The sequence below is a fragment of the Diabrotica undecimpunctata genome, chromosome 3, assembly GCF_040954645.1.
Source record: "Diabrotica undecimpunctata isolate CICGRU chromosome 3, icDiaUnde3, whole genome shotgun sequence".
Lineage (NCBI taxonomy): Eukaryota > Metazoa > Arthropoda > Insecta > Coleoptera > Chrysomelidae > Diabrotica > Diabrotica undecimpunctata.
The window spans coordinates 122968099-122991391 of NC_092805.1; the positions used below are offsets into that span (position 1 = coordinate 122968099).

Sequence of the window (23293 nt, forward strand, 5' to 3'; positions counted from 1 at the left end):
TTATTTCTGTGTATTGTATTTACCCAAAAAATTCAAAATGCCAAGAGTTAGCGGTCATCGGCAAATTCCTCATTTAAGCGACTACGAAAAAGGACGCATCGTACGCATGAAAGATGCCGGTTTTGGTTTACTGGAAATTTCACGAAAAGTTGAAGCTAATCCATCAATGGTGTTAAGAGTTTGGAGGAGGTGGTCCAATGATAAGACTTATCGGGTTCGATGAGGGTCTGGACATCCTAGAATATTACAAGGCCGTGATGTGCGCCATCTTAGCCTTCTTGCTCTCAGCAAATAGACGGAACAGTGTACATCAAGTCAGAAATGATTTTGTTACAGTTACAGGAAGGGTGGTCTCAAGAACAGTTAATCAAAGATTACTTGGAATGTGACAGAGAGCTTACCGTGCGCTTTTGGTGTTATCTTTGACACTACAGCATAAAGCTCGACGATTAGAATGTGATGAATCTAGGTTCTGTTTGGGTGGCTCTGATGGGTGCATAAGGGTAAGACGTTTTCGAAGTGAGAGACTAAATATAGACTTGGCTGTTGGCTGACAACCGGTTTTACATCCCTACCTACAAACCTTTCCAAATGCGATCTGTCAACAGGATAACGCAAGACCTCATACTGTTCATGAAACTATGGAGTTCATACAAGGATCTGGTATAGAAACTTTGAAGTGGCCATCAAGATCAGCTGATTTGTCACCCATAGAACATGTGTAAGATATGATACGTCGAAACCTAAATCGATTGCCACGTCCTCCAGCAAATTTAGAAGACCTGTGGTATGCCATAAGAAGAATCTGGATGAGTATTCCGCAATATGGTATAGACTACTTAATTCTAATTAATAACTGAGTATATAGAAAATTAACGAGTCACTCATTATTAATTTTTTGGCGAAAATGACGTTGCAAATTTGTTTATAATGTTATCAAATAATAAGAATATTATAATGTATACTTCCATAAATAAATACTTTAACAAATATTTGTCCTAGGTGCTGCATTTTTTTTTGCCATCAGTATAAATAAAGAGCCGGGACATGCTCGCATTTTTTGCTGAATTTTAAAAATTTTGAACTGTACAGTGCTAGTCAAAAGTCCGTTCCCCCTCGTATCTTTTGAACGGTTATTGTTATAATAGTGAAATTTGGAGGGAGGTAATAACCAGACGTAGGCTTTTCAACTAGTCATAACAGGTGACGAAATAGTGACAGATGACGTTACAGCGCCACTGTGATACCTCGTTTGAAAGGTACTGAAAATACCTATTCAGTCATAATAATTTTGTTTGAGTTTAAGCTCATTTTGATATGATATTGAATAAATTAAATAAATACTAAAATTGTAGCTTCTCATTTAATAAATAAATATTTAACAACCAGTTCTTATAGTAAGTGTTCAAAATGTGCTCCATCTACTACCTGACAGTAATGCATCCTAGTTCTAAACTCTTGCCGTACTCGTTCAAATGTGTCGGGGGAAATTGCCCTACATTCTTCAGCAATTCGTTGTTTCAAAATGTCAATATTGTCGGGTGCTGTAGCGTAAACTTTAGATTACCAGTAGATCAAGTATCCCCACAGAAAAAAATCTAATGATGTGAGGTCCGGTGATCGAGCTGGCCATTCTATCATACTTCATCGTCCAATCCTATATATTCCTTATCTAGGTAACGTCTTACTGCACCATAATGGTATGCAGAAGCATTATCTTGTTGAAACGTCATTTCTAAGTTGCCAAATTCATCTGGATTATCCTCAAGAATTTCAAGTATTAACGGTTCAATTGCATTTTGTAACATCTCCAGATACACTTCACCGGTTAAGTTAGTATTGAGAAAAACAGGTCCAACTATGTGGTTTCCCAAAATACCTGCCCAAACAGTTCTTTTTTTTTGGAAATTGAATGTGTTTCACAAAAGACGTGAGGATTTGTGTCACTCCAATAGCTCATATTGTGTGTGTTAACATTTCCATTGGGAGAAAAAGTACTTTCGTCACTAAAACAAATTGTTTTAATGTAATCGGGCTGTTGGTTAATTTTATTGAACATATTTTCACAGAATTCTAGTCTTCAAACAAAATTAGTATGATTGAATGGGTATATTAAAATAATTGTAGTTTCGCATTTAATTAATAAATATTCTAACGTTCGCCTCTGGTTACTTGTCAAAAAGTTGACATTGACGTAAAAACAATTAGATAATTGAAAAACGTCAACTTTTTGACAACTAACCAGAGGCGGAGGTTTTAATATTTATTAATTAAATGCGAAACTAAAATTCTAGTAAATCCGTAAAAAAATTTTTTCATTTCATAAAATTCTAGTATTTATTTAATTTATTTATCAAAATGAGCTTAAACTCCAATAAAATTAGTATAGTTAAATAGGTAGTTTCAATACCTTTCAAACGGAGTACCAGTTGCCTTAAGGTCTTATTTACAATTATTTGTCACAGTGGCGCTGTAACGTCATCTGTCACTATTACGTCACTTGTTATGACTGGTTAAGAAGACTACGTCTGTTTATTACCTCCCTCCAAATTTCACTATAATAAGTATAACCGTTCAAAAGATACGAGGGGGGGAACGGACCTTTGACTAGCACTGTATACTTTTACGTTTTTAAAAAATACTTTTAGGATCAATCATTCTAACAATAACAAGAGTAAAAACAAAAGCTATTCTGCGTCTATATTCGTTGGTGATACTGAGGAACTATCTGAGAAAGTACGTTAGTACAAAATATAAACAAAAAGATTATCATTGTAATTATAATTTTTTTTCCAAATACGATCTATTGTTTCGAATATTTTATTTACTGATAGCATCTTTAGTGACAATAAAAATAGTAAAAAATAAAGCATCTCAAAAAACCCCTTTTTATTTTCTAATTATTGAAACTGCGATTTACACCATTTTCTAGGATTAAAAGACAATTTATACACAAATGAAACATTTTTGTTATACAATAGAAGACAAATTATGAATATGTGTAGTATTTTAAAAGTTATCAGACTGTTCCTATTTCTTGCAATTGCATAGTGGCATATACATTAAGATAAAGTGACATACTTTAGTAAATTTCTTAACTAGTTACATAAATTCGTAGTATTTTATGTAAAATATGCTAGGTATACCGGTATTTTATTATATTATTTTAAGTATAATATTAACTTCCTATAGTAAAATTTAAAGACATACATAAATAGAAAAATGTGCGAACCAAATTAACCCATATATTGGTTGGGGTTTCCTGAATCACGCCAAATCATTCGGCGATTTTAATTGGACTAAAAGGTCGCTATCAGCAATAATACCTTAGAATAAATAGAAAAATATTTATAATCCAGTCTGAGGGGGGTGGGTTGACTTTTATGTCCCTCGGGTACGTTTTTTTATGAATTTTGATGCATAGATTCCATTTTTCGAGGATATCAGGCTGGAAAATACGTCAGATAATTTGTTATTAACAATTTAAGGATAAATGTACCGACATGGGGATCTGAATTTGCATTCTACGACATATCGATTCACCCAGGCAAGGACCTTTCGTGAACTGGTTTATTATACTGAAAACAAGTAATTAAATCTTAACTGTATTTTCTGTAAAATTCTAGTAATTTTAAAGACACCAATAAACGTACATGTGTGTGCCAAAGGACACAAAAATAGAACAGGTAACTTCCGTAACATATTTGGGAGCAAATATCGACAGCCAGTGTAACCCAAAAAAAGAAATTATATCCAAAATCGAAAAAGCAAGGAAAACACTCATGAATATGAAAACATGTTTTACAAGATCAGACCTTACTCAGGAGCTCATAATACGAATGATCAAATGTTATGATTTCTCTGTCTTGCTCTATGGCTGTGAAAGTTGGACAATGGCCTCTGAAACAGAAAAAAAAACAGATGCCTCTTGAGATGTATATATACAGACATATGCTAAGAATTCCATGGATACAAAAAGTTACAACAATGAGATAAATCGGCGCATAAGTAAACAAAAAGAACATCTAAGCACGATCAAAGAGAGGAAAAAACAATACTTGGGCCATGTGTTGAGGGGTGAAAAATATTAATTACTCCGAATCATATAAGAATGTACAGCAAAGGATAAAAAATCAGTAGGAATACGCTAGAGCCCATGACTGGAGAATTTGAGGCGATGGTTAGATCGCTCATCTGCAAACATATTTCGTGCAGAAGATTTCAAAGCCACAATTGCCATTTGGATTGCTAATCTTCGGAAGGAGACGGTGTAATAAGAAGAAAAAGTGAACTTAAAATCACTAAGAACATAAATTTTACTTATTTACACTAAATAATGTATAACATCCAAAAAGTAATGTCAAAAAATTAAAGGTATTAGAGCCACCTAGTAAAATTCAACAAAATTGCCAGATATGCATAGAAAGTATGCCAAGAAGGTATCAAGCAGTGGTTGCTGCAAAGGCAAGTACAAGACTGACACTACCAAGTACATATTAGGCTTAAGGCATAATTTTCAGTGTTTTCATGTAATAACTCGTTTCTTTTTTAAATTTTGTAAACTTGATTAGGTTCTAAATCACAGTAAAACAGAAATAACTACAAAACTATGTTTTACAGCTCAATTACATACCATTATTAAACAAAAAGTAAAATGTTATGGGGTGGCTCTAATAATTTTAGCCCCCACTGTATATACTCGTAGTTTTTAAGGAGTTGATGATACAAGCTACAAGCTTAACAATTTATACAACTACGCACGGTTCAATCATCATCCAATAATATTGCAAAAAGTTTTTAATTTACATAAATTAGAACCAAATACATCAACAACACTCGCTAATAAAAAAAAAGAACAAACTGAGAAGACAATAAATAAAGTAATAACAAAATTTTAAATTGGCACCTTACTTGATCTGTAGAAAGGGTTTTTTTATCTTTGTTTAGTGCAATTTACACTTTATATAAATATTTAAAGGTTTTTACCTTGTATTTCACTGTATATTTGTTATATAATTTTTTGTTCATAAGGGCTTCGTAACTATTGTAGGAATCACTGAGTAAAAAAATTAAAATAAAAAAATTAAATGTTTGATTCAAGATCTATAAAGTTTTGTTAGCTCACGCAGCCCTTTATTTCCAATCTAAAACAATCGGAAAATGCACAATATTGTTAAATGTTTGCAGTAGCATGTAACAGATACCTTAACTCATCTGATTGGTGGATCAACCTGTTGATTTTAACTGTTTAAAAAATAATAATGCCAAATTCATTCAAATGAGAATACAACAGGTGTTGTGAATATTGAAATAAAATTCAACAGTTATAGTTGAAAAAAAAATTCGGGTTTAATAAATTAGCTTGTTTCAGAATTATAAGTTTTAGGAAATATATGTTTAAACCCAATATATCTTCACTTCTAAGTAAACTAAATATTTTATGAGTTTGTTTTTCTGATTCATTATTTTATTATCTTATGTATGAATTATTCACATGTAGGTTTTATATTTAGAACAAAGTCAACTGTCTGAATACAAAGATAGGTATAACAATGTCAATTTTTATGTTTAAAATAATATACCTTAACTACATGTTTCAAAACCAGCTAATAAATTGTGTATATACTGATGTTGTTCACCCATAATCCTTTTAAGTAGTATTTATCTATACTGTAATGACACACGTTACTAAAAATGGCAACGAGTAGAAACTTCGTAATTGATAAATAAAACTAAAGTATTTCTGGTAACTAAAGACTATTTAAAACAAAAGTTACCAGAAGTCAAGATACTTTTTTAATATACCTCTTCTATTACTCTGAATATCATTCACAAATATGTGTAAGCATTAAGCCATATTTAAATTTTATTAAATGAAGATACAAAAGTGGAGTCATCTACAGATTTCCAATTGCAAATGCCTAAGACACAACAATAACAGTAGGAAGGATATCTAGCATGTAACATAAAAAACTTAAAAATAATTTAATATATACCAATATACATACAATACTTATATAACAGGAATGAGCTTCCTGTACCAGATCCTCAAAGTTTGCAAAAATTACTTGATTTCACTACTAACGTAAATGTACCTAACTTGGGCACTGCACCTAGATATAATGGGCATCCTGTGAATCTATTAATAAAATAACGTTACCGTGCTTTTAGTCACAAAAAAGTTGTGGTCGAGGTGGCTTTGGTTCTTGGCTTGCCCATCATCTAAATTCCACTCTCAGACCCTCAGTTTTGTGTGGTTTACTCGTAAATGGTTGTGAATTCGCGCGTCAAGACTTGTGAAAACCATATTGGGAACTTGGAAGTATACCATCCTGTTCTATCCAATGTTCAAATCTATTTTTAATTAATCTTTCAAATGTTTTTAAAAGACATGAAGATAAGGAGATAGGTCGGTAAGAACTTGGATCACATTCTGGTCTGCCAGGTTTTTTAATCGGAATTACCAGGTACTCTTTCCAACTATTTGGTACTGGTGTCTTATTTGTCCAAATATTGTTGAAAATGTTTACTAGTGAAATTTTATCCGAAGACTGGAAAGGTTCTGGCGGGAAAGAGCTCTAAATCTGTATAAACGGCATCGATGTCGACAGAACTTGCTCCACCTATGGTTGTGTATATAACCCACCTATTATAAGATAACTAAAATTGATTGTTTCAGCCATGCCCTCCGAATGGCCCATTGGTACGTCAGAAAACGGATGGATGACGCATTATATGAATATATAGTAAATTTTTTCATCCTTTTCTGACGAATAACAATATTGAATGACCAGTTTTATTTTTCATGAATGGCCACACCTCCCACATGTCGATTCTATTTAGCTACCTTTGTGCAGTCAATAAGATTGAAATGATATCACTTTTACCAAATGCCACTCATATACTCCAACCTATGGATGTGACTGTTTTCCATTCCTTTAAGTTCAGATGGAGGCAGGAAGTTGGTGAGTGGTGCATGGCACATGAAGTCGACAAGTAGAAGAACATAATGTCCGACTATTTTAAATCAAATATTACTCAAACTTGCACCAAGAACCATTCAAAACGGTTTTAAGGCATGCAGTCTAGTACTATGGGACAAAACGGTTTTAAAGTATGCTGTCTAGTACCATGCGACCCAACAGTAGTTGAAATATCAGAAGTGTGTCACAATAAAAGGCCCAGCATCCAGTTCAACAGTTGCAGTCTATTGGTGTACCTCATGATACATTCAAGAATTTGAAAAAAATGTAAGAAACTGGCGAGGGGATATTAGAGATTATTCTTTGTACTACTTGTGGTCTACCACAAAAACATCTAGCATTCAGAAAACTAGGGAATGTATGAAAAAAAGAGCAAAAAAGAAAACCTGCCAGCAGTAGTCACTTCCCCTCAGATTCTTGCATATTTTGCAAGCTTAAAATGATGAAGCTAAACAGAGGTCAGAGGATGAGAAGCAAAGGAGAAAAGGAGTATGAAAATTTAAAAATAAAGAAGTAAAATTAAAACGAAGATTAATAAAAGGTTGTAGTTCTTTCATTCTCATCTAGGTCTTCTTCTGTATCAATCATGTATGAAGAGTGATGTCTTTGTTTGCTTCAAAAAGTAGTGCAGATGAAAATGCTGAATTAGTCAGCCAAAGTAGAATAAAGGAAGGAGACTTTGTAATTGGTTAGTTTTTAGGGGGTAAGACGGGGACAACTGTATACAAGTCTTGTGCACAATACAACAAAAAGGACCTGAACCATGAGAGTTTGTTCTATAAGGCTTAAGGTCTGTATCTGTAGACGAAACCAAAAATCTTTTTAAGGTTGTGGGGAAAGACGTGTCCTTTGACTAGAGAATCTCTACTTTTGACATTATTAATAAAGATAAACATTTGATTTACAGTTTTAAGAAAAAATTAAGTGTATTGGAAAAATAGCAAAATAGCCTTATGAATAAGCTTTGTTTATATTAATATTATTTAACAATATTACTTATTTAAATACTTAAGAAGTAGTTAAAAATAAATCATTGTTTTATGATTAAGCTATACTATTTCTGTTTTAATATTGTATTTCCCTTCGTATTGTTAAAATATAAGATAATTTTCACCTTAAATTACATTTTATAGGTGCCCAACAGAGTAGTGTGAAAAATTGGGTGCTTATTATTGGGGCAATTAGAGCAACATATATAATTTCTTTTCTAAAATATATCAGACAATATTTTACCACTACAGTCGCATAATATTTTAAAGTAAAGGTAATTTATTAAACAAAAGAAAAATCACTATCTCAACATTACCTAGAAGCGAGAAAAACAAGTTTGTTTGCTAAAGGTGTCCATTATTGGTACACTTAACTTAACAGTATTTAGATGTAATATTTTAGAATACTGATTGATATAAGAAATATGACAGAAAATAATATAAGGGCAATAAATCATGAAATAAAACATAACATACATGAAGACAAAATAGTTCTTTTGGTGCTGTAAGCTAAGTGGTGTGTAGCTGTTCATGCTGGTTAGAGGAAATTCAAGAATCATTTTTCTGCTCGTATTATTACTGTATTAACATCAGGTATACCACATGTTTCTTATGTCTCAGAACTCTAAGTGTTGTTTGCCACCTGGTCAACTTTACCCATTAAGATGGCATTAAAGAGATTGTGGTTGTTACCTGTTGAGGTTGAGAATATGACTCAAATTTGAGATTTATTGCAGGTTAACGATGTTTAGTAGCTCTCTTTGGGTATTAGTTCTTGTTGGGATTTCTTTTTTATGTGGACTCATGTAATTTTGAGGAACCTTTTAAGACATGCATGTTGAATGCATCTATATGGTTTAATGATGGTATTTTAAGTGACCAGGTCTTGTTACTATATTAAGATTGGCCATATGTACTATTTAAGGAGTACATATGGCTATGTTGTACTATTTATCACTTCTTTTCGAAGGAAAAGGAGGAAATTAAAAAAAAAATGAGATAACAGGTGGCATAAGAAAACTTTTATATATCCAGAGTAACAAGCACTTCAAAAACTGGTTAATAAAGAAATATGAGGATTTTGAACTATAAGAAATGTAATTGAAAGACATAAAACAACCAAAACTAATAGTTACTATGGTTTGTTTTTTAACCATGAGGAGTAATTCAAATTTACCACGCTGTAATGCTTGTTTGTAATTGACCCAACCGCAGGAAAGTTTACTCCACTAAATTATGACATTTTGACATCAATGACATTTATGAAATTTTAAAATTCAAAATTTATATCGATGATTTTTTGTATTTTCTGAGTTATTCCTTTAATTTTTAGATTTTTTGTTTGCATTTATACAAAAACAGTTCTTTTCAGAACTATTGAGTGTAACATATTAGTGTTATTAAGATAACAATATGGATTCAATGCCAAATACTAGTGGTAATTAACCTTCTCCACCTAAAAAACACCGAGTAGATTCTTTCATTTATCATGAAATGAAAAATAATGCATTATAAACATGTACAAACAAATAAAAATTGATAATCCTGGAATGAAAATAACAACCATGGTAGCAAAAATAAAACAGGCAACAGGTTAGTTTTGCAGATTAGCTATTGTTAAAATCAAGACTTATCTAAAGTACTGTGCTAATTTTAGGTGATGCGAATTCAACTATTTACACAACAATTAAGGAATATAAGCAGACTGGAACAGAAAGGGGTCCTAAAAATATTGGCGGTCATCCTTCTATCCTTGAAACATACAATGAAAGGGTTTAAACAAATATATATATATATATATATATATATATATATATATATATATATATATATATATATATATATATATTGGCAGTGAATTGGAAAAAATTATTATTCAAACATAAACAAACAAAGTTAGGTTAGAATCAATGTGTGAGGTTGTCCTATACTGATTACTGGATTACCGCAACCAAAAATAATCAACCAAAAATAAGATGTATTTGGTGACTTTTCTAGTAACTTTCTTGGGTGTGAATCTGTCTTTTTAGTTTATTCCTCCTGGTTAAAAAACAAACCATAGAAATATATAGTAATAATAGTAAATGATACTTTAAAGGTTATTTTATACTTTTATTAACTATTTTTATTTATTACTTTTATTACAAAATAGTTTCACAACTATTTCATAACTAAGGTTACTTAGATACGTTTTAAGGTAGTCACCAATAGCACAAAAAAGAGAAGGGCTAAACTATGGTGGCAACCATTGGATAGGATATTAATAACAGCAGATACATCTCATCAAAAGGTATTTTTTTCATAAATGGATTTAAGATATAAATGTGTAAAATATTTAGTGTTTAAACAAACTACAAAAATAAAATACACTAAAAATATTTTCATTTACCAGATAGCTCAAATGTTAGAATAATTAAGTAACACATAAAAGAAACTGCTTTGATATCTTATGACGGAAAAAACATTTACGTGATTTTTAAAATATCCAAAGGCACCTTGACGATTTAGTTGGAATAAAATAAGCATGTGTGGTTAAATTAGGGATAACAATAGGCAGTTGTAGTGTAGCACTGGCTCCATTAACTCTTTGTACACTATCTAATAAAATGACAAACTATACTTGTAAGTCCTAAGCTGAACTAACGGCATAAAGAGAAAGTCTCAGACTTTTAACGGATCAAAATATAGAGCAATCATAGAAAAAACGAATAAGAGTAGTCTCTGTAATAAAAGTAACACTTTAGCCACTTGCACCGAAAGACATATACATAACCGAACTTATTGCCTAGAATTAAGATTTTGAATATAATCTGTTTAAAAACAACCTTTATGACAATTGTAATAATATAAGTGTCTCCCACACAGACATGAATTGTTACAGCCTATTACTACATGTATCAGCCAATAATTTGAGAAAAAGAAATTCTTAACAAAATATGTAAACCTTCGTTTTAAAGAATCAGAATATCAATAGCCTTGTTATATTGGACAAAAAACATTGATACTAGCATAGTACCTATATGGGTAAGTTCTAAGAAACTTAAATGAATATCAATGAATTCTGCCTCAGTTAGTGATTAATATACAAAACATATTATTGTTGGGTCCACATTAATGAAAAAAAAAATGGAATTATTATAATAAAATGACATGAAATTACCTTGTGTAAAAAGGGTTTGACTGGCCAAACTAGGTTTTGGGGAAATTTTGGAGAAAGATTAGATGAAAATGTTTGAGAAAATAAATTATTAGGGATTTTTTAATACAATGGTGAACTGTGTAAAACTTTAGAGAATTACACTGTCAGAAAAATTTGTTGGAAGTGGACAGGTGAAAATGATTTCATGTACTGGGACTGGGAAGTTGTAAAGAAACAAAGACAAAAAGTTTCCCACTTAAGATCTACTAGTTCTACTATTGGTAAAAAAATTCACTGGATTATGACCTTAGAAGTCAAATATTTGTTATCAATAAAAATTAACTTTATTAAAAAATGTTTCCACACATCAACACAGTCAAAAGTCATAGGATATAATAACCTATGAAAGAGAAACAAAAGATAATTCAGTCTTATAGCCAATATTGATCTATATAGAACTCTAATGTACAGCTAGAAGTGATATTACTATTATCTGGTACTTGCCAATTCAGTAACGTGAATAGATTAAATTATATAATTCATACTTAAATAATTTTAAAATCATTGACTTAATTTATTTATCTACAGCATCAACATTTTACATTTTCACAAAAAGTAACAGATAATAATTTAAAATTCTTTAAACAGATGTTGAACAAAGAAGACATTTAAAATTAAATGTACCTACTGGTACATTTTAAACATAGTTCCATTAGTTCTCCTCTACTTAATTAGTCTGGTTCTCTCCTAGATCTTAAGTCAACAATTTTGGAATGATCTACATTGTTTAACATTTATCAACTTTAAATACAATAAACAATAACAGTATATCAAACATTTAACTGATGGTAAGTGCCAGACTGGACACCAAATTGAATGTAGTATTCAGTGATTAACAAAATTGAAAGTATACATATGTAGTTTGTTTACTTATGTATATTAAGTTACTGACTTAAATGAAGACATACGAAGTTTGTCCGAGTTTAAATGTACTAAAAGTACACACAACTGACAAAATTACACCAAAATAACTCAATATGGTAATTCTACATCCCTAGATAACAACTGTATTTAAATTTATTCCATAATACTTACACGTATTATATAAAAGGGTAAAAAATAAACAAATACTTACGGAATTTCCAAGATCTCTTCATAGAAGCCATTGTGTCAAAGGGGTTTTTATTTATGTTGGTTTAATGGTTATGTTCACCTCAAGTCCATAAAAATTCTCATTGTAACTTCTTCACACACTCGGTTAAAAATAGCACTAGCAATCTAAGATAGGAATAGAGTTAAAATAATAAAAAGAGTACACTTTTGGATGATTTTCAATGATTTCCTTGACATGTTTCTTAGCCATTACCTTATAGGGTTTTTTGATTCAACAGTAAACGTATAAAAAAAAGTCCAGCAAGAAACAACCTTATAACACTATTTAATAAGGATAACGGTAAGCTTAAGTTTCTCGTTTCTTCTGATTTTTCTGAAGGACAGTCCGTGTGACATGTACGAGATTTACTTGAAGTTTGATGGTTTGTATTTATGGCATACTGCCACTGTCATTTGTCAACCTTAACATGTTCAGAAATATACAAGTAAGGTGCGTGTATAGGCAATTAATTATACAACAAATAGTAATACGTATTGCATACAAAAATGTTTTGTAGCCAATAATAAAATATAAGTTCTACATTAGTGTTATAAAAACAAGAGTTATTTTTACTATTATAATAATTTGATTGGAATTATGTACTTTATTTTTGATTTTATTTTTAATACTATTTCACCCAGTTCATGTCAAAAATTTATTTTCCTTCCTATTATTTATCAGATTTTTGTTGTTTTGTCTCTCATCTTTATAAGCAATATTTATTTACTGTGGTATAAAGGCACGTTTTGATATTGTTTTTCATTATTTTAGCTCTGCTAGTTCTGAGTTTCAAACATCTTGCTATTGCTTTTATTATCTTAGCTTTGCTAATTCTAAGTTTTAACTTACCTTTATCAATATATGCATAAGAATTCTTAGATGTTACATATTTAATGTACCTACTCGTATGTTAAAGGTCTCATGTATACACCACACAACTAGGAAATATACCTATTCTTCAGATTATGATAAGAAAAGACAAAGATATTATTAACAACGTAAAGAACAGAAAATTGGCGTACTTCTACTACTATAAGGCAAAATTGAGGGTAAGAGATGCCCTGGACAAAGACGTATATCCTGGATGACCAATCTTAGGAAATTGACTCTTCTTGCGTCAACAGAGCCATTTCCAGCTGCTGTGAATAGAATAAGATGTGTCAATGTCGTTATCAACATCACAAGAAGATAGGCATCTTTAGAAGAAGCAGTGCTTTCAACAACATATTTCTTAAGAACCAGAGAAACCGGTATCAAGGTTTAGACTATTGCTGACAGCGAACTAGCTATCTTTCCCACTGAAAGTATAAGTTTATAAAGGATAGGAAAAAGGAGCATACCAAAAAGAAATTAGGACATTCGTGTATTTTGAGATCTCACCAGAGAAATAAACGGGCATCATTTCACATGTGACGTTTTTTCACATCGTTTAATGTATGAAAAATACTGCTGAAAGAAAAGTTCCAATGATGTGGACTGTTAAAAAACACAAGCCTGAACTTTGCCAGCCAACTAAGAAAGGAGCACAGTTTCACAAATGGCATAAAAGTGTAACGTATGTGTAACAAAAGACCATAAGTACGTGGTCCTTATGACCACATTGCATCACAATAAAGTCAGTGCAAGAAACTTACAAAAATCCTATACAATATCAATCAACTAGTTGGTACTTAGGGGAACATGAGGAAATGACGTTCACTTAACAAGAAAATCTCATTTTATTTAGACAAATAGAAAAAATAAGTTGTAAAATACGGGTTATACACTTTATTCCAACTACTTTCACTAAAGTAACATAAAAAAAACTTAAACCTAATTTTTTAACGAATAAAAAAATATTAGGAAAAACGTACACTGAGCAGCATTTGCCGGAAGTCTAGAGTAATACCGCTCAGTTGCCTTTTTATGATATACATGCATTGTTATTCTTTTAAAAGTTACAAATATACATTTTTGCTTTTCGCAGTCACTGCACTCTTAATGAACCCATCTAGCGCAAATTGTGTAACTAAATCATAGCTCACCATCTTTAACAAAGTCATTGCAGATTATGCAGTATTCGTTTGGAGTTGCGTCGTCAAGTTCGTCTTTGTCGCAGAGTTCATTTTCATCTACACTTTTATCAGAAGATGAAGACGCTACTTACATATTCTGCGTTTAGCTGGCATCTTTTTTGTGTTATATTTCAATTTCTTTATTGGTGCAGATTGTTTCGAAATTTTACTTGCACGTCTATTCTCTTTTTGTTTAAATATTTTCTTAAAGGGTGTTGAAATCAGAATCTTTGAATTTTGTTTCCGCTTTAAAGTTTTTTTCTGTGTATTTGTTGATCAGGGTATTAGCATTAATTCTGTAAATGATATGTTTGGTTTTGGAGATACATTTATTTGGTATTGCTGTCTGTAAACCAATGTTTGGACTTAAAGATCTTTTATTTCTTCGTAGCATTGCTGAATTTAATTATAGATGCCAGAAAGTCTTCGTCACTTTTGGATTCTTCTTCTTTTGGTGCCTATTCGTTTCGAATATTGGCAATCATTCTGGCTATAATTATTTTGTTAACTGCTGCTTTAAATAGATTAGTTTTTGTTGTAAAGAACCATTTCCTCAGGTTTTTTAACCATGATATTCTTCTTCTCCAAATTCCTCGCTTTTCGAATACTTTGCCTTGAAGGATTATTTTCAGTAATCTGTATTTAGTGCCGTTTCTCAATATGTGTCCGAGATACTTTAACTTTCTTACTTTGTCCTAAGACGTTTGGATTAACAGAGCATATAGTAGTCCCCTCGAATCCTTTAACTGCCTTCTCTACTCTAGCGATACGAGCATAAACATTGTTAAACAATGATACTAAGTCATATGATGTAATTTGCTGATGCTCCCTTGATTTTAAAAAGATGTCCATTTCTCTACTTAATGCTATTTTTAATGAGCTAAAAACTGTTACGTCCAGTAGATGCATCTTGTTGAACGTATGTGTTGGTAATGAAAGCAAGTGTATTCCATTCTTTTTGCAGAATTAATAACTATTAAGGAAGCATCTTCACAGAGGAGAAGTCCCAGATGATTGGAATGAAAGTTTGACAGATTCGCCAGGGAGATGTTATCTCACCAAAGCTATTCACACTTGGACTTGAAGACGTGTTCAAAGACATTAACTGGGCAGATAAGGGAGTAAATGTTAATGGAAGAAAACTGAGTCATTTAAGATACGCTGATGACATTGTTATATTCGCTACAAGTTTCGAAGAACTACAGACCATGATGACGCAACTATTTCAAGCTTCGGAAAAAGTAGGTCTTAAGATGAACTTGGAAAAAACAAAAATAATGACAAACACACCGAACATTCCAGAAATAACATTGAACGACATAAATTAAGAAACAGTAAGCGAATACATCTACCTGGGACAGATAATGAAAATTAACAAAGAAAATCAAACTGCCGAAATTACCAGAAGAATAAGGTTAGCGTGGACAGGATTTGGAAAACTGAGTTGGATCTTGAAAAGCACTAAAATATAACAGTATTTGAAAACCAGAATTTACGATCAATGTGTCCTCCCTATACTCACGTATGGTTCACAGACGTGGACACTCACCAAGTCCAATATGGATAAAATAGTAAAAGCACAAAGAGCGATGGAAAGATCAATGCTCGGGGTGAGACTTATAGATAAAAAAACAAACAAATGGATTAGAAGCAAAACGAAAGTAAAAGACGCAGGAGAACATGCTGCCAAATTAAAATGGAGCTTCGCAGGACACAATGCCCGACTGAAGGATAAGAGATGGAACCACGAAATTCAACAGTGTAGAAAAGGGAAGCAGAGGAAGACCACAAATGAGATGGGCTGATGATATTAAGAAGATCGGAGGACACAACTGGACGCAAGTGGCGCAAAATAGAAGACACTGGATTTATTTGGGGGAGGCCTATGTCCAAAGTTGGATTACTGAAGGCTGAAGAAGAAGAAGAGAAGCATGGCTGCTATGGTTTTTTAAAGTGTTGAAACCATTCCAGAAATAAATCTTCAGTCAGGCAACCTGACTAACTCCATCGGTAGGAAGGCCTCCTCGTTCTAAGAATGGCGTCAGACGCTGTCTGGGTTATATAAACATTGGTGGAATAAAGACTCCAGAGGCACCAATTGCACAGCACAAAGTGTGGTTTTTACCTCGTTCTTAACTACTTTGCACACCTACTGGTTTTTGTCTTTTTTGTGCCAGAATATTGCAAGGATTTTGGACCGTAGAAATCCCTGTTTAATCTACGTTAAATATCCTCGCAGGACTAAATTTATACTGCTCCATTAAGACTTCGAGGCTGGAGAAAAATCCTTGAACTTTATACTTATTGAATTCCTTCACTCTGTTGACGCTTGTCGATTCTGGTTTCCTTAGACTTAAACTAGAGTGTCTTCTAAGGAATCCATACATCCAGTCTACACCAGCGAGTTTAGTTACCATATTAAATCTATGCTTAATTTTATTTGTTGTGGTATATTGATATACCACACGCCTTAGATCAATTTGGGATATCCCATAAAATAGTTTTAACAAAACCTTTCTTCATTTTTGGTAAATGTTGCAGATCGTCCTAATCTAGCAAGAGTGCATACGTCAGTTCGTATTCTATCTCTGATTGAAGTATAAGATACAATATTTCTTGCTAGTACTTTGAATACTTATCCCATTTTAAATAGGCTGCAAAGCACTTTCCATCACCTCAACTGACCAAGAAGCAATTTTCGTTTCACGGGGCATCTGAAAAATAAAAAAAAGATTATTGAAAACCACACAGATCATATGAATTGAATGATATTCAATTTTAGGGTAACTTCGCTCACTATGGGGTAATCCCGCTCATAGTGAGTGACATTACCTCACTTTATTAACTAATGATAAATAGACTAGAAAATTTTAACAGCATGTCTGTTTCCTAAACTGAATATATTTACGAAAATCTACATTAATATTTATTCATATAAGTCAAAATTACATTAATAACTGCAAAAAGACGGTACTTATCATTAAACATAAGTTAGCACAACTTTACATCAAATATCTGCTGAATTTATTCTTAATTACACCGACCTTACTATACAGCGAAATAAAACGAACTATAGTAGAAATCCTCAATTCAGAAGAGAGATTTCATAGTTTAAACGCCGAATATCCTCAAATTTAAATGTACACAGCGGCCTTCGAAAACTGCCTGTTTTCTCGATTGCAATTTGCGTTTCCTCATACAAAATTACAGAATATATAAAGTAGTATATTTATTTGTGCTTCTCTATAGTAGACTTGACCAGAAGTTGTCGTACAGTGTAGCCAATTCTTGTTCACAAGCAGTAATTATGGTCATACAAAACCTGTATTCTTCCAGGCAGCGATTATTACCGTCATAAAAATACCAAAAAACATGATTTTTTCAATAGTAAAAATTAAGCACAAAATTGTAATGAAATAAATTTTATTTATATGTTCCGTTTCGTTACATATTTAAATTTATAAAATAAAAATCGATATTTTAAAACATTATTTTTCAATCGTTTGGCAATGTTGGAATTAGTGAGGAAACTCCGTTTTACAATTCGGACCCAGACATACCATAAAACTAGTTTTTATTATTTTTTCGCTGAAGAAATGGTTCATGTACATTGGCGTTTCTATGCGTAGTGCATGTGTTTTTGTGAGTATATTTTATCTGATAAGTTTGTAAACTTATTGTTGTCAATCTGTTTTATCAATACTGTATTGTAGTATTGATAAAACGTGTTACTGATGATAAGAGTGTTATAGTTTGTCGTTTTATAGTTAATTTTTAGTTATATTCTTATACAGAATTGTTGAAACTATTGTATATATAGTATATATACAGATTATTGAATTACGATGGACGAAAAACCGAGTTGTTCCAAGAGAAGACAGCAAAATTCTGATGTTGATTCCAAAAATGAAAAGCCGCAAAAGAGACGGAAAATGTTAACGTCCAAAGAGAAGGTAATGATACGAAACGTTTATGAGGGAATTGTCGGCAGAAAAATGGCATTAAACGTTAGCCAAGCGGTCGACATTTGTAGCAGTTTAACAAAAGTATCCGTTAGCTGTATTTATCGTGTACTTAAAAGTACATCGGAAAATAAAAAGCAAGAAAAAGGTAAAACTAGAGGTAGGAAAAGCATTGTTTTGAATGACGAGACAAGGAATATTATACGTCGAAAAATTCATTTATTTTATTTTTGGAGTGAAATTCCAACACAGAAAAAAATTTCTCAAGAGCTCGAAAACGATGACTCTTTACCCAAGATATCTAGTAGGATCTTAATCAGGACCATGCGCGAAATGAACTTTCGATATGTAAAACGCAACAGAAAAAGTATGCTATTAGAAAAAAATGAAATTATTCTGTGGAGAAGAAAATATTTAGAACAAATACGAAAAATTCGCAGCACTGGACGCAAAATATATTATTTGGATAAAACCTGGATTAACGAAGGTCATACAGTTGGAAAAGTTAGGCAAGATTTAAATGTAAAAAGTAAACGTGAAGCATTTATAGAAGGCTGGTCTACAGGATTAAAAGCTCCATCAGGAAAGGGACGGCGTTTAATCATCACCCATATAGGAAGTCATACAGGGTTCCTTGATGATGGTTTGCTTAAATTTGAGTCAAAAAAAACAGGTGATTATCATGAAGAAATGACTTCCGAAGTATTTGAGCGCTGGTTTAAGAGAATCTTACCAAAATTGGAATCTGGGTCTGTGGTTGTTATGGACAATGCGCCATATCATAGCCGCAGACTAGAACAATTACCGACGACGGCATGGCGGAAAGGGAGAATTCAAGAATGACTTACAGAAAAGGGGATTGCATACGAAGAATCAATGCTCAAAATTCAACTACTTGACATTGCACGGTTAAGGAAAAGTGAATATATTAAATATGTTGTGGATAAAACTGCAAAAGATTATGGTGTCAAAGTTCTGCGTCTATCACCTTATCATTGCGAACTTAATCCCATTGAGCTTATCTGGACGCAAGTGAAAGGAGAAGTAGCACGCAATAACACAATGTTCAAATTAAACGAAGTTAAGGAACTTTTGATTCAAGCAATCCTCCATGTAACTCCAGAGAAATGGGCTAAATGTATAGGCCACATAATTAAAGAAGAATATCGTATGTGGGAACTTGACACTCATGTCGAAGTTTTACTAGAGCCAATTATAATTACACCAGGTGAAGATAATGCGATTAATATTTTTTTAATAGTTTAGTAGGAACGTCAGCATAAAAAACCCAAAACAAAAAAAACGAGAAGAACATAGTAAGTGTGTATAGTGTTTGTGTTTAAATAGAATAGTACAATATTTTGTTACATCCAAAATTATTTTTATTTTGTTTTTATAGAATTTTATTTTGTTTTGTAGGATTTTATTTTGTTTTTTTTATACTGTTTAAGTGTTTTGTTTATTTTATTTAATGGGACAATATGGCTCTTGGCGAACACCCATTTAAAAAGTAACGCGCCACAAGACATACCTCTCGGGTGGTGTGGAAACTGTCTTAAAATTTGTTTTAAAAACATTTCATTGTGTAACTCTTTAAGGACGGGTCACGTCAAAAGACGTTTTAGCGTAACTTCCGCGACAGCCGGGTGGCATCAGTAAGCTTTCTGCAAAATTACTGGTTTTTTATAGCTTTTTGTTTGTGGTATTCTGTATTTTTAGGAGACTGTATGGAATAAGCCACAAAATATTTATTTATAGGTTTAATTTACTGATGTTTCGATCTCTATATAAAGACATCGTTTTCAAATATACAAGTGATAGTAATATTTATTTTTCTATGGCTTTTTGCTTGCCGTTCTGTATATTTAGAAATAATGTTTTCTGTGGCTTTTTGCTTGTGGCATTCCGTATTTTTAGGGAGAATGTTGGAAATAAGCCACAATACATCTATTTACATGTTTATTTTACTGACGTTTCGATCTCTATTCCAGAGACCGTTTTTAAAGTTAAGAAAAAAAAAAGAAAATAATATAAGAATATATAAATATATAATAATAAACAAATAAAATAAATATAACTATAATTTATATCTTTGAAAACGGTCTGTGGATATAGAGATGGAAACTTCAGTAAAAACCTGCAGATAAATATATTGTGGCCTATTTTGAACAATAATATTTAAACAATATAATATAATTAACGTTGAAATAAAAGTGAGTGTACGCCACTGGATTTTCATAAGTCTTTACCCACTTCTACGCCTTCAAACGATGAATCACTCTCCCAAATACTGAATTTAGAGTTTAAGCAATGTGTTTTTTGTTTTATATGTTGTTGTAATGTTGTATTTATTCCCTAACCTTTTAATAATAAACTATTTATGTATGGAATTGTTATTCTCCTCGAATCGTTTCTTATAAGTGTTTCATAATTTTCTTTAACATTGTGTTTTCTCTTTTTTTTTGGTCCTATAAAATTCCTTATACGTTAGAAAATGAAAATGGATATCACTGAGGTACATATCAACTGCTAAAATTTAAAATACCTCAATAATTTAGAACAAAATGTGTAATTTTCTTTATAAGCCTACTGGTCTGGTGAGCTCCAAATATAATAGAGCTTGACTATAGCGTGACCGCAGCACACACTTTTAGACATATGGAAATGACATACATGCCTTCTAGACAATATTTAAAGTTTTTGTGATTTTTTTTGACTCAGAAAAGCATATCCATGTGTAGACCTCTTTTTAAAGTTTATTCTGTGTACCCATCTTTGTGAATATTACCCATATAATCTATTTGTATATGAATCCAAACTGGACCAACGGCAAACTTACAAAGAGAAGAATATTTCTAGAAAAATTAGATAAATCTCTTATCAAATATCATAAGAAGTGAAGATCTACCTAGTCAGGGGAGAAAAAAATCTTAACATGGTGGTAGAAGTTTAAAAAGAGAAAATTAAAAACATAGCCACAATTTCAAACTAGTCCTGACTAAAAACGTAAAACGTGTCAAGCAATGACAACAAAACAAATACTTCTTTGAAGTTTTTAGTAACTTTAGTTTTGTGCTTTGTATTGTTTTTGTTAAATTTCTTATTTGTTTTTAAATTTAATTATCATTTATTAAAACATACATGCTTTGGGTCATACCAACCCAAACGATACACGTGTAGAGTAAATTTTAACAGTACATTAGGGTTAAACTGGCACATTTATATATACTATATTAAAGTGATATGTGTGATATGTGAAGTGTATGAAAAACGCTCTTGAAGGTGAAACAGCTGTAATAAAGGTAAATTGACTTCCCATTAACAACATTAGATATGCGGACGACACTGTGATCTTAGCCGAAAATATTGAAGATCTTCAGAGACTGATGACCAGAATAGCGGAGTATGGAAAAGAGTACGGTCTAAGAATGAATGTCAAAAAGACGAAATTTATGAGAGTATCGAACACTCAAAGAAATAACGAGAATCTTCTAATAAACGGAACCAACGTCGATCAAGTGGACAAATATGCATATCTGGGAACAATAATTAACTCCACAAATGATTACATTCAGGAGATCAAAATCAGAATAGAAAAGGCTAGAGCAAATTTCAACAAAATGAGAAGAGTGCTATGTACAAGGGATTTAAAATTGTAACTAAGAGTTAGGTTGGCGAGGTGCTATGTCTTTTGGACTTTATTTTATGGAATGGAATCTTGTACCTTGAATGCGACATCAATGAAAAAACTGAAATCATTCGAGCTGTGGGTGTATAGAAGAATTCTGAAAATATCGTGGACAGAAAACGTCACAAACAAAGAGATTCTGAGAAGGATGAATAAAAAAATACAAATTTTAAATATAATTAAAACAAGAAAATTGGAATATCTGGGACATATTACACGTGGAGAAAAATACACCTTGCTCCAACTGATTATGCTTGGAAAGATCCAAAGAAGGAGAAGCATAGGGAGCAGCAAATGAACTTTTCAGAGCAGCCGTTTTACCAAAGCAGCCAAAGTTTTACTTCTGTGGATTGCTTGAGATTTGACGTTTTTTGTTTGGTAGTACAACGAACATGTTAATGAGAGAAAGAAGAAAACTTATAGACATATGCAAAAAAAATGAAAATTAATAAGAGAGCAGGAAAAAAAAAAGCAGCAGGAGGAACAAATCTAACCATATTAGAAAGAAATAGAAACTTAAAATGCTTGAGGACTACACTAAGCAAAACAGAAATACATAATATAAACAACAATAATTAAAAAATGACAAGCAGCAGAAATTAGTAATTACTATTTAAATGGGAATAAGCCACATACTTTTATGTGGCTAATTCCCATTTAAATAGTAATTACTTTAACATCCCACAAGAAAATAGCTTCAGAACAACAGCAGAAATGAGATCCTTATGGTCACACAATAATATTATCAGGGACTTTACAACAGTACAAACAAACCTCCAGAAGAACTAAATAGGATATTGAACTCTAAAATTAATCCGAGCTCCATACAGAAATTAGTAAAGTATAAACAAGAAAAGCCCTTAAGCAAATGGAAAACAACAATTCGCCAGGAAAAGATGGAGTCACTACAGATCTATTAAATAATGGACGAAAGACACTCCACCCACTGGTAAAGAAAATATTACGAGAAAAGAAGATCCTCGAAGACTGGAACAAAGCAGTTGCGCTGTTATTGTACAAAAAAGGCGACAAAAGCGAAAGAACGTCAGCGACAGCGACAGCGAACTTATTGACAACATATGCCAAAAGTCAAAAACACGAATTAAGATGCATGAACTTTAGGACCCAATATCACTGAATAGAGGAATGGGGCAAGGTGGCAAAGCTGTTTAACCAAGCCCAATAAAATACGAGAAATAAAAAACATTTAATAACACTTCAGAGAATATCACAATAGCAATACAAAATGATAAGATAGAACAGATAGATAGAGAATAAGATAGATAGAAGAAAATCAAACTGTGGAGATAAAACGTCGAAAAATA

The 23293-nt window shown here is 32.0% G+C and overlaps 1 protein-coding gene across 4 annotated transcripts in view; it reads right to left on the reverse strand.

Moving 5' to 3' along the window:
• kat80 (katanin p80) overlaps positions 1 to 12633 on the reverse strand; it is a 270406-nt gene extending 257773 nt beyond the window's left edge. For 3 of the 4 annotated variants that reach the window (XR_011950367.1, XR_011950366.1, XM_072526834.1), the window contains exon 1: positions 12247 to 12633. Coding sequence is in view for 2 of the 4 variants with exons in the window: in XM_072526834.1 (XP_072382935.1) it covers positions 12247 to 12277 (31 nt within the window). In the remaining 2 variants the exon portion in view is untranslated. The remainder of the gene's footprint in view (positions 1 to 12246) is intronic. The other variant, XM_072526833.1, reaches the window with a different exon arrangement.
• Positions 12634 to 23293: the final 10660 nt, after the last annotated feature.